The sequence below is a fragment of the Gadus morhua genome, chromosome 8, assembly GCF_902167405.1.
Source record: "Gadus morhua chromosome 8, gadMor3.0, whole genome shotgun sequence".
NCBI lineage: Eukaryota > Metazoa > Chordata > Actinopteri > Gadiformes > Gadidae > Gadus > Gadus morhua.
In genome coordinates, this window is record NC_044055.1 from 1,092,355 (window position 1) to 1,105,292 (window position 12,938).

Here is a 12,938-nt window from a genome sequence, read left to right on the forward strand (position 1 = left end):
CTCTTGTGTTGGGATATACCTGAGATTGTCGGCTTTTGAGGTGCAGTGTGTAGTATTTAGTGTAGCAGACTGGACTTGGCGATAATGGAATCTAATATTCATAAGTATGTTTAACTAAGTGTATCATCCCTTGAAAATAAGAACTGTTGTGTTTGTCATGACCGTAAGATGTAGCACCTCCCTGTTCCTACAGTGGTCCAGAACAGACAAATGGCTCTACACAGGCCGCAATTTAAATTAATAATCAGGATCGCTTCCTCTTTCTTATAAGTTATGAACTACAGCTTTACAAACTCAATAACTAAATAACTTAATCATCAATACTGGTACCTGTACAGGCCACAGACCAGTACAGGCCACCCTAGCTTCTCCTTCATAACTGGAAAGTCAGGTATGAGGGGTCGTTGTGGGGAACTCAGTCGGTCGCAATCTTCAAACACACCACTAGATGGCACTAAACCCCACACCCTGCAGCTTTAAGTCTCCTCATTAAGGCACCTGCTTGTCGGGGTGCCGCACGTCCAGGGGCTGCTCGGGCTTGTCGCTCCACATGCGCTGGTGGAAGGGCTCCAGCAGGGGGCGCTGCAGGAGGGCCAGGGCGCCGTGCAGCTCCCCACGGCTCTGCCGGAGCACCTCGTGGCACAGCTGCTCGTCCTCGAAGCCCAGCGAGCTCAGCTCCTTCACCTGGAGGGGACGGGGGGGACTGTGACAACGTACGGTACGCGCCTGTGGTCCAACACAGCTACTACCCTAAGGTCATAGGTAGTTTAATACTCACAGGCCTGGTTTGTTAGTTGTCTTTTGTGATTAAAAACTAATAATTTGGCGTTGTTCAAATCATCAATCATTTGTGTGAGTTATGTGAAATATTTTAAGTATGAATATTTAGTGTATATCCACTGTTTTGTATACTAATATAAAAGCCTGTGTCTGAATATGTGCTACTCGTTTCCCATAAACCCCCGAACGTGTGCCTTTGTTTTCTAGCTCCACCTAGAGAAAAACAAAACGTGAGCCATACGATGTCTAGAGGGGGTCGTTGGTGACAGAACCCCGTTCTCAGACGAGATCTTCAAGCCCTTAATCGCTGCACACCATAAAAGAGGACCATAAAACAAGTTGAGCATCCGTCTGTGTTCCCTTGGCCTTGTTTGGCCATGATCAAAAGTGAGTCAAGTGCAGCCTCATCCATCCGCCAGTTTCCAAACTCCTCTCGCCGGTATCGCACCACTTCAATGCTCAATACTCAGACCGTTGGATAAGCCGAGCGCCGGCCGACCCCTCCAGCACGACCGCTCCCGCTCAACCACGACATTCTGCTCTACAAGGCTCTGCCCTCCAGCAGCAGGGACAGCGCCAGCCCACAGCGCCCCCAGCTGGGCAGGGGCCGCACTACTGCCCTACATTCTGCTCTCTAACAGCGTCCGTGTAGAGGGACTCTTAACGCTTAGTTATGGTTGGACGTCGACGCAACGCGATGACCACGCAGTCGCTTCGACGCACTCGTGAACCAGTTATGGTTCTGCATCGGGTTTTAGTGAGCGGACCGATCACAGCCCTCGCTGCAGCGTCGCCTCGACAGAAGGTTTACATTTTTGGAAGGCGCATGCCAGGCCCTTGCGGTGTGCGCAAGGAGGGTCCGCAAGGACGTCAGGGGTCCGTGACCCCCTTTGCGTTGCGCCAACGTCCAGCCATAACTGAGCCTTGGACGAGTCCAGACGGTTGTGGTGCAGACCCCGCCGCGGTCCTACCTTGAGGCCGCGGTCTCGGAGGGCCTGCCGGGCAGCCCGCTCAGTGTCGCCCCCTGCTGTCAGCCAGGCCTGCTTGGCCTCCGCCCGGGACAGCTGCAGGGTCACCCCCCCGTCGGCGGGGCCGGAGTCGGGGCCGCCGCCGCCGCCGTCGTCCGTGGGCGGATCACACAGGCCGTTCTGCGGGAGGAGAGACGTTGGTCTGGATGGATGTACGCACTCACCTTCTGGAGCTCCACAGCCAGAAGAACAACATAATAATTCAACTGAATAGGCTTTAATGCAAAAAAAGCAGTGATATGACCCCCAGTACTCTGACAACTCGAAATATACACATATATTAGGGCTGGGTTATAAGTCGATATTTTGTCTACATGGAAGACTACATTTCTATCGTAATATGAGACCATTAGTCGTCTTCGTTTTTGGAGACACTAACATCTTGATATGGCATAAGTGTTGTTGTCTTTCCTGCTTTCAGAGGCATTAGTGAATGTACCAGACGGTTCCAGCTGTTGTACCCACTTAGTCGTTGTATCCACAATACTGATGACTATTTATCAAAAAACCTCCTTGGATAAATATTTTTAGAAAACACCAATCCCTCAAACTTTGTTGCAGTATTGATAATATCTATTAATATTGAGGTATTTAGTCTTTTTTTTTTATAGAATTGATTTGATCCACAGTGCCCGACCCTAACATATATAATATTATACATATAATAGGGCTGGGTATTACCAGGTACCGCATAATTCAATTAAATTCGATTCTTTAGGTCTTGATTCGATTAGATATCGATTCGATCATATATTGATCCAATTACTTCTATATCGATTCAATAATACGTGCAGATGACAAAAATACCTAAATATTATTTAGAATTAACCATTTCAAAATGAACTATTAACCATTTCATTGTGCTTTAACTAGCAAAAAGGGAATACACCATTGTGTAGTATTTTTCCTGAGCTAAACTTGCAGCATAAAAGTAATAATCATAACATGGACAAATGTAAAAGGACATGTACATTTAGGCATATTCGCTACTAGATTACCATAACTATGCTTCATTTTTTTTGGGAAATAATCGATTTCAAAAAAATTCTGAATCGAAATTGAATCGAGAACAATTAAATTGCAGTGCATTTAGAATCTAAATTTTTACCCAGCCCTAATATATAATATCTTGTATATATATATATATATATATATATATATAAACACACATCTCTGTTGAGTGACTTACAGTGAGCTCCGTGGTGGGCTGGGTGCTGGAGGCGGAGCTTCCCGGGGGGGCGGAGTTGGCCACCAGCTCACAGATGTGGTCCAGCAGCAGGGGGAGCTCGTCCCTCAGCCACTCACAGGGCAGGACGCTGGTGTCGCCGGCCACCCGCATGCCGGTGTACACCTCCTCAGGGCTCAGGTCCCGCTTCTCCCCGTCCTGAACACACCACAGGTACAGGTACAGGCACAGGTGGGTCGGGACCCACAGGCACAGGAACAGGTAGGTTAGGACCCACAGGTACAGGTACAGGTGGGTTAGGACCAACAGGTACAGGTACAGGTGGGTTAGGACCAACAGGTACAGGTACAGGTGGGTTAGGACCAACAGGTACAGGCACAGGTGGGTTAGGACCAACAGGTACAGGTACAGGTGGGTTAGGACCAACAGGTACAGGTACAGGTACAGGTGGGTTAGGACCAACAGGTACAGGTACAGGTGGGTTAGGACCAACAGGTACAGGCACAGGTGGGTTAGGACCAACAGGTACAGGTACAGGTGGGTTAGGACCAACAGGTACAGGTACAGGTGGGTTAGGACCAACAGGTACAGGTACAGGTGGGTTAGGACCAACAGGTACAGGTACAGGTGGGTTAGGACCAACAGGTACAGGTACAGGTACAGGTGGGTTAGGACCAACAGGTACAGGTACAGGTGGGTTAGGACCAACAGGTACAGGTACAGGTACAGGTGGGTTAGGACCAACAGGTACAGGTACAGGTGGGTTAGGACCAACAGGCACAGGTACAGGTGGGTCGGGACCCACAGGCACAGGAACAGGTAGGTTAGGACCCACAGGTACAGGTACAGGTACAGGTGGGTTAGGACCCACAGGTACAGGTACAGGTACAGGTGGGTTAGGACCAACAGGTACAGGTACAGGTGGGTTAGGATCAACAGGTACAGGTAGAAGTTAGTTAGGAACAGTGTTGGGGGTAACGCGTTACAGTAACGACATTACTTTTTTTGGGTAACAAAGTAAAGTAACGCATTACATTTAAAATATCGGTACCTACACTACTTTACTAGACTATAGTAACACACTTTCCTGCGTTACCCAAACCGTGTTTGCCTGCGTGTAAAGTTCTGATCTGTTGTGGTGCATGCATGCGTGCTGCCTGTGTGTCTGCAGCGCCTGCTGGCCTCGGCACGTTGCCATAGCGATCGATTTGAGTGATGTAGCTGCTTGTGCGAAGGAGTGTTCAAGTGTTGGAGCGCAGAAGCAGCTGACACAGAAAGACCTGCTGGTTACAGGGTTCATTGTAGAAGACATGCTTCCCCTGTCGACTATTGAATCGCCCAGATATAGAAAAATGCTAGATAAACTACCCGGACTCGCAAGCCAGCATCCGACAGGAAAACATTTCCCATTACCTGAGCAAGTGTTATACCGCCCTGGATCATGTGTCCACCACCGCGGACATTTGGTCCGCCAACAACAAAAGTTACTTTGGAATGACGGTGCAGTGGATAGACGGCATTACTTTAAAACTCGAGAAGGCTGCTCTTGCCTGCAAGAGGGTGAGAGGAAGACACACTTACGATGTCATAGCTTGCTAAATAGATCAGGTTCATTCAGCCGTTGGACCACATACAGTAACAGCATGTGTCACCGCCGCTTAAGTGCATTTCTGTTTTGCTTGTGTGGGATAAAGTGACCTTTTTATATTTTTCATTGACCACTTAATTTTTGTTCTCATGGTCCCCAAACCCTTCGTTTTGAAACTTGTGTGTTGCTACTGATGGACCTCACCATAGCCTGCTTTATCCTGTTGTTTGTGGATTTTACAGTGAGGCATTTCTTTGTGCAGGCAGGGATATTGTTCTCTCATGTGGTTTTATATGCTATTTTGTATAGATTTATACAATAAACTATGTGATGATAGGGCTATGAGATGTTTGTCCATGTATCTACAGTAAATTAAGAAACGGGAAGGTAAAGTAATAAGTAGTGAAGTTACTTTTCAAATGCAGAAACTAGTAAAGTAATCTCATTACAATCTACAGAAGTAACTAGTAATAAGTAACTAATTACTTTTTTTGAGTAACTACCCTAACACTGATTAGAAAACCACAGGTACAGGTACAAGTTAGTTAAGAACCACAGGTACAGGTACAGGTACAGGTGAGTTAGGCCCTCAGGTGAGTTAGAACAGGACAGGTGAGCGAGGAGCCACAGGGGGGTTGTGCCCTGATCGGTGCTACACGCCTCCCCACTGGGCTGGGTGAAGCGGCAGTTCTTTGTTTGTTTAGTGTCCGTCCACGCAATGTAAAAATGACCAAATAAGGAGTGCCTTTGCACTCTATACGCATATATATGTGTATTGTATCAGCGAGAGAATAACAGAGGTGTGTTTTAATCCCCGTCGATCCACCTGAGCTTCATTAACCCTAATCCACACAAGTAAATAATCGCACATAAATATACTACTGGAAAAAGTCCAAGAAGAAATACTTTTATAGGTTCACAGGGCAGCTCATAACGGCATCCCAACCGAAGCTTGGTCCTGTTTCCAGTGCTCAAGTCTAGCGCCGTATCCTGTTTATACAGGAACACTTAACACAGTTAAACCATCTTCTACACAAAGAGCAGTTAAAGAGCACACTGCGGTTCACTATGAACCACCGCACCACTCCTCTGCCAAACAAGCAGAGGCAAACAAATGACACGCACAATTCTTCTCTGCGAAGGAGTCCGGGCCGGTTCATTTCGGAAACAACCGAAAACTCCTGCGACCAGATACCAAGACGCCTCTCACCCGAACACAGGCCTCCTCGCCCTGCTGCAGTCGGGAAGACGCCCACACTGCCTTATAGCTCGCACTGAGAGAAGGAGCAGGAGCTTCTCCCCGCAGGCAGCTACACCGCTCAACCACGGTGGACTAGAACTGGCACTTTTGCAATCTTGCACAATTTTCTAGGTACTTTTATATTCATATTTATACACCATTTATTTATGACAGTTTTTAATAGCACCACCTCATTAAGGGAGGTCTGTTTATAAATTACTATTATTGATTATTTACCCCAGGTTTTAGTAATTTGCACAAATGACTTTTTTTAATTTCACTGTTTGTAAAATGATATTTTTTACAAACATGTGACCAATAAAAAAAAACGTTGAACGCTGAACTTTGCAGTGATGCATTGTGGGAGCTCACCCTGATGAGCTGGATCAGCCGGAGTCCCTCCTCCTGGAGCAGACGCTGCCGCCGCGCCTCCGGCTCCTCTGGGGGCGGGTTCTTGGGTTTGACGGGCAGCGCCGGGACGCGCCGCACGGGCGACGGGGGGCGGAGCTTCACGGGCATGGGCGCCGGCTCGGGGCGGGCCAGGTCGCACATCTCGCACACGGTGGAGGGCGAGTAGTTGAGGTAGGTGCAGAACTGGCACACCCACTGGGAGAGGAGAGGAAACACTGAGAACTGGGACACCCACTGGGAGAGGAGAGGAAACACTGAGAACTGGGAGAGGAGAGGAAACACTGAGAACTGGCACAGCCACTGGGAGAGGAGAGGAAACACTGAGAACTGGCACAGCCACTGGGAGAGGAGAGGAAACACTGAGAACTGGGAGAGGAGAGGAAACACTGAGAACGGGCACAGCCACTGGGAGAGGAGAGGAAACACTGAGAACGGGCACAGCCACTGGGAGAGGAGAGGAAACACTGAGAACGGGCACAGCCACTGGGAGAGGAGAGGAAACACTGAGAACTGGGAGAGGAGAGGAAACACTGAGAACGGGCACAGCCACTGGGAGAGGAGAGGAAACACTGAGAACTGGCACAGCCACTGGGAGAGGAGAGGAAACACTGAGAACTGGCACAGCCACTGGGAGAGGAGAGGAAACACTGAGAACTGGGAGAGGAGAGGAAACACTGAGAACGGGCACAGCCACTGGGAGAGGAGAGGAAACACTGAGAACGGGCACAGCCACTGGGAGAGGAGAGGAAACACTGAGAACTGGCACAGCCACTGGGAGGGACGGGCGGAGACGGGAGGGGAGAGGAGAGACCGACTGTGCCGCTGGGCTGTGCTAACAATAGTTAATCTCAACTGGGCCTGAGTACGGTTGCATGGACTATACGTCACCCAGCTCAGGTTGCGTATCCGTGCGTGTGCGCGTGTCGGCTCATTAGCCTCTGTAGCGTGGCCTGAGCTCACCTCTCCGTACCGAGGCCACGGAGTTTAACTGTACTTGAGAACGGATGGCGCGCTCACACTAGCCAAACGATCTAGACTTTAGGGGGCAAACGTACCCGGCCACGGTACAGATGGCCTAGTGTGAGTGCGCCCTAAGATACCCTGAGTGTTTTGGTTTATAAACCCGGGTTTAGGGGTTCGGAGACGGAGCCATTGTGCTGGTTTGTTTGGTGGTTTTTATAGTGATGCAATGATGCCAACGGTCAAGGACTAGCTTAGAAAAAATAAGTGTCACAGAGTTGCAATGAGCCGTTACCATGGGAATAGCACCCCCCCCCCTCCTTACTGCGGCTCTCAGTGTGTCGTGTTCAAATCGAAGCGGAAACAGGGAGTTCACTTTTCACACGTTCAGTAAGACAGAAGCTTGCCGTTACAATGAGCCCCGTTGGAACGGTCAGCGCACAAATCGAATTGATATCAAACGCGTGTCTACCTTAAATGAAGGCATTGAGGAAAATGTATCAGGAAATACAGACAGACAGGAAGTCCATGAGAAATATGAAGACTGACATAAAACCAAACCGGAGCAACAACAGAACAAGTCGAGGGTGAAAAACGGGCAACACTTTTATAAACAGCTATCTCCAGTCATACTCAAGGTCATGTAGGGGAAGATATAGACGCGCATGAGAGACTGGCTATTCTTATCTTCTGTGAGTCTGAATCGATTCACAACAAGATGTATCTAAAAGGATAATACTTAAAACAGTTTCCCGTCGGCCTTAGGCTGCTTTTGTGTGTTTACTTTTTTTGCAGTCAAATTGATATAACTTCTACGTGACTAGAAACCAACATATTATTGTACACACTTCACTCTGCTTGCATGCCATCATTTGCAAACGATGATCTTTTACCGAATCAAGAACCCATTTTTGAATCGCATCGTCATCAATTGATTTTGAAATCAAACTGCGACCCAAAGAAAACACAGTACCGAAAGCTTCCCAGGACGAAGTACAGTGGGACAGTCTAATGGAACGACAGTTTCAGTCATTTGTGTCATAACTTGAATTTATTTTTGATCATTTTTTTTATTGTTCTTATACAATTTGTGATTTGGTCGATTTTGAAGCGTTCTATTTTTCTGCATTTAAAAGCCAATAATAATATTTTAATTATTATTATACGTATAATAATAATTTAAATATTATTATTGGCTTTTTTTTTTTCAGAAACCGGGGGGTACTGACCCGGTTGTCGGGGTACTGACCCGGTTGTCGGGGTACTGACCCGGTTGTCGTGGGGTACTGACCCGGTTGTCGTGGGGTACTGACCCGGTTGTCGTGGTACTGACCCGGTTGTCAGGGTACTGACCCGGTTGTCGGGGTACTGACCCGGTTGTCGTGGGGTACTGACCTGGTTATCGGGGTACTGACCCGGTTGTCGGGGTACTGACCCGGTTGTCGGGGTACTGACCCGGTTGTCGGGGTACTGACCCGGTTGTCGTGGTACTGACCTGGTTATCGGGGTACTGACCCGGTTGTCGGGGTACTGACCCGGTTTTCGGGTACAGACCCGGTTGTCGTGGGGTACTGACCTGGTTATCGGGGTAATGACCCGGTTGTCGGGGTACTGACCCGGTTGTCGGGGTACTGACCTGGTTGTCGGGGTCCCCTGGCATGCCCAGGACGGGGGCGGGGGGTCTCGGCGGGGTGACTGCGGGGTGCGTTGGGGTGACGGGGGGCCTGGTGGCGAGGCGCGGCCGCTCGCAGACCTCACACAGGATGCTGCTGGCCGCGTTCACCACGGTGCAGCTCTTACACTGCCACTCTGGGGGGGGGGGGGGGGGGGCACATAACGACACACACACTCGTTAGGGCGGCTTGGTTACGGACTACATCATAGTCACGATTATTTTGGTAAACATAGAAATCACGATTATTCAAATGAATATTTTTGAGTTTAAAAACATGATTTGATCATTTATTCAGCATTTCTCTCCAAAAAAACACTTTGTAACTTAGAAATTTCCCCTTAAAAAGAACACAAAGTGCTCAAATATAAATTGTTCACATTTAAAATTATGTAGAAATATGTATCCAGCTGTTTAAAGAAATAAAACAAAAAATCGCTCCAACTCGATCTTCAAGTTTGGAGATCGTTTGACCAAAATATCGAAATCACGTTCAAAATTGCATGAATTGCGCAACCCTAAAACACACATGCGCATAAAAACCAGGAGGGACTGACGAACGCACGAGTACACACAAACAATGACCCCCAGCGGTCCTCCTTCTGCCTTAACGAGGTGGACGTTGGTCGTTAACGTTAATGCAGGCACTAAGGGGGGACGGGGTTCAGACCTGTGGTGGTGCTGGGCTGAGCCTCCTCGGCTGCAGTACTCGACGAGGCCAGCCGGGGGCGCTCGCATGTCTCACACAACACATCGCGGATGGAGTTGACTTTGGTGCAGTGGTGGCAGTGCCAGGTGGAGGAGCTGATTGGATCAGGGAGATGCACGAGGTGTGTGCAGTGTCAATTGTGCACAAACAATTTTAAGGAACCTCATTAATTTGTCTGAGCTGTACTCAGACAATGCTTACGTGCCATCTAAAGATGACAAACCCAATTTTATTTGGTACCTGAAAAACTGTGATTGTGTGCCATTTCAATACATAGGATTTTAAGATTAGGATACAATTCAACATCATCTGCTCCTCGTCTTTTTTTTCACAATTAGTCATGAATCGACATTTCCAATTAATTTCAAATCCCAAAAATCGTCTAAATCCGAGTCGACAACTAAAATAGGAAAGTGTGATCAGTAACAACGGCAGAAAGATCCATGGCCTCGTGCTGTTTCCACAGCCTACCTGTTTCTGTGGCCTACCTGTGTCCAAGGCCTACCTGTTTCCGAGGCCTACCTGTTTCCGAGGCCTACCTGTTTCTGTGGCCTACCTGTTTCTGTGGCCTACCTGTTTCCGTGGCCTACCTGTTTCCGTGGCCTACCTGTTTCCGTGGCCTACCTGTTTCCGTGGCCTACCTGTTTCCGTGGCCTACCTGTTTCCGTGGCCTACCTGTTTCTGAGGCCTACCTGTTTCTGTGGCCTACCTGTTTCTGTGGCCTACCTGTTTCTGTGGCCTACCTGTTTCCGTGGCCTACCTGTTTCCGTGGCCTACCTGTTTCCGTGGCCTACCTGTTTCCGTGGCCTACCTGTTTCCGTGGCCTACCTGTTTCCGTGGCCTACCTGTGTCCGTGGCCTACCTGTTTCTGTGGCCTACCTGTTGCTCTTTCTGCTTTTAGCCGATGAGGACGAGGTGACCGGGCTGCGCTGGTGGTTGGCTCTCTCTGGGTAGGAGTGGTACAGCCGGTCGCACTCGGTGCACAGCCACTGGGCGCACGCAGGGCAGTGGAACGCCACCGAGAATATCCCACAGATGGTGCAGTTCTCTGGAATGTTTTTAGGAAGGCATTATGTTAAGTTTGGAAGGAACCAAAAACAGATAATAATTGACGTTCACACACACAGAGAGAGAGAGAGAGAGAGAGAGAGAGAGAGAGAGAGAGAGAGAGAGAGAGAGACAGAGACAGAGACAGAGACAGAAACAGAGAGACAGAGAGAGAGAGAGAGAGAGAGACAGAGACAGAGACAGAGACAGACAGAGAGAGAGAGAGAGAGAGACAGACAGAGAGAGAGAGAGAGAGAGAGAGAGACAGAGAGAGAGACAGAGAGAGAGACAGAGACAGACAGAGAGAGAGAGAGAGAGAGAGAGAGAGAGAGAGAGAGAGAGAGAGAGAGAGAGAGAGAGAGAGAGAGAGAGAGGGGGAGAGAGAGAGAGACAGAGAGAGAGAGAGAGAGAGAGAGAGAGAGAGAGAGAGAGAGAGAGAGAGAGAGAGAGACAGAGAGAGAGACAGAGAGAGAGAGAGAGGGGGAGAGAGAGAGGGGGAGAGAGAGAGATACTATTTGTGCTGCAGTTCATTATCAAAAAGAAGCAGCCCATCTTGCGCCCGTCCGTGTGTGTTGTGTCGGGGGCCCCACCTGGGGGCCGGGTGGAGGACAGGGAGGCGGGCCCCTGGTGGGTGGAGGTGGAGGCGTTGGCGGTGGCGTTGCGTCCGGGCGTGAGGGGCTGGAAGGCGCGGGGGCTGTGCCGGGCCTGGGGGTCCTGCTGGTAGAGGGGGAACCCCAGGGACTTGGCCGCCCCGTCCCGGGGACCCAGGGAGGAAGAGGAGGAGGACGAGGACGAGGACGAGGGCGAGGAGATGACCACCGCGTCCGTGTTGAGGCCGACGTCCTGAACGGGGGAAGAGAGGAGCACCACTTGAGGAAGATGTACCCCCTAACTGCATAATGTACCCCCTAACTCAACAATGTACCCCCTAACTACATAATGTACCCCCTAACTACATAATGTACCCCTTAACTACATAATGTACCCCCTAACTCAATAATGTACCCCCTAACTACATAATGTACCCCCTAACTCAATAATGTCCCCCCTAACTACATAATGTACCCCCTAACTCTATAATGTCCCCCCTAACTACATAATGTACCCCCTAACTCAATGATGTACCCCCCCAACTCAATAATGCACCCCCTAACTCAACGATGTACGCCCTAACTCGACTATGTACCCCCTAACTACATAATGTACCCCCTAAATCCACAACATATGTCCTAGCTCCCTCAGTATCCCTGAAGTAAAAATGATTGCCTTGACACAATGCTTTACCTACTAGATCAACAACCCGTTAGTCAATAATGCACCCCCAAACTCAACAATATACCCGCTAACTAAATAATCAACCCCAACTCAACCAAATGTATGGACAAAGGATAAACCTTTGAAACATCCAATTGATAAGAATTTGAAAATAACAAATCAGTCACAATATTAGATTGTTTGCATCATTAATAAAAATATCATATGACTTATGAAGAAAACGCAGAAAACAAGAGATTAAGAAATATATGATAATAAATACCATTTATTATACCCTGTCAAATTTAAATTATATTTTAAAGTAGTTAATGATCCATGTAATGTAAATTCTAAAAAGTAATTAATAAACAGAACGCTTTCATTCCTTCACACAATCAATCTAAAACAATATCTGCAGGCGAACTCAGTAGGAACAGGTGGGTACATTCCTACCTTGTGTCTCAGTGTAGGAATAATCCTCTCATAGAACTCGGGGTGTGGATGAACCTCCTAAAGCAACATAAAACCCAGAAGCAGAGGCAGAACGCATGTGAGGACAGCCATTAAATAGAGGCAAAACAATCATGTTTGTTATGGAATATTAAAACACAGTGGCCTTATTAAATAATCATATGAATAAATGATGGTACATTTGACTAATATACATCAGCTACAGCAGACTAAGACCCCAGACTAAAGGAGCAATACAACATGATCAACCAGTGATCAAAGCAAACGTGGCTGTAGTACTGTTTACTTGATTATTAACACATCTATAAGGTCACGTTCTAATAAACGATGAATCATTTAAATTACAAATGAATTACAAGTAACTAATTACTGGTATTGGTCCAGGTAATCAGAGTGCAGATTATTTATTTTTTCCAATTAGCACATGCTACACGTGAACCTTCTAAGATGGCGCAATTTGATTAGTTCGCTGTCTCTTGATATTGGGCAATATCCCATGATTGAGATCTCAAACTCGGGATATTGTTTTCATCGCGTGACGGTCGTCTCGTCACGCTAATAAAAAAACAAATAAACTGCTTATAAAAGCTAA

The 12,938-nt window shown here is 48.0% G+C and overlaps 1 protein-coding gene across 3 annotated transcripts in view; it reads right to left on the reverse strand.

Annotated features, from left to right (window-relative positions):
* The window catches only part of rnf31 (ring finger protein 31), a 29,536-nt gene that overhangs the window by 11,820 nt on the left and 4,778 nt on the right, over nt 1–12,938 (reverse strand). For all 3 annotated transcript variants that reach the window (XR_003977790.1, XM_030364843.1, XM_030364844.1), the window contains exons 6-14: nt 12,329–12,385; nt 11,212–11,464; nt 10,454–10,622; nt 9,536–9,669; nt 8,830–9,002; nt 6,195–6,428; nt 2,998–3,192; nt 1,752–1,928; nt 499–684 (exon numbers count right to left, since the gene is read on the reverse strand). Coding sequence is in view for 2 of the 3 variants with exons in the window: in XM_030364843.1 (XP_030220703.1) it covers nt 499–684; nt 1,752–1,928; nt 2,998–3,192; nt 6,195–6,428; nt 8,830–9,002; nt 9,536–9,669; nt 10,454–10,622; nt 11,212–11,464; nt 12,329–12,385 (1,578 nt within the window). In the remaining variant the exon portion in view is untranslated. The remainder of the gene's footprint in view (nt 1–498; nt 685–1,751; nt 1,929–2,997; nt 3,193–6,194; nt 6,429–8,829; nt 9,003–9,535; nt 9,670–10,453; nt 10,623–11,211; nt 11,465–12,328; nt 12,386–12,938) is intronic.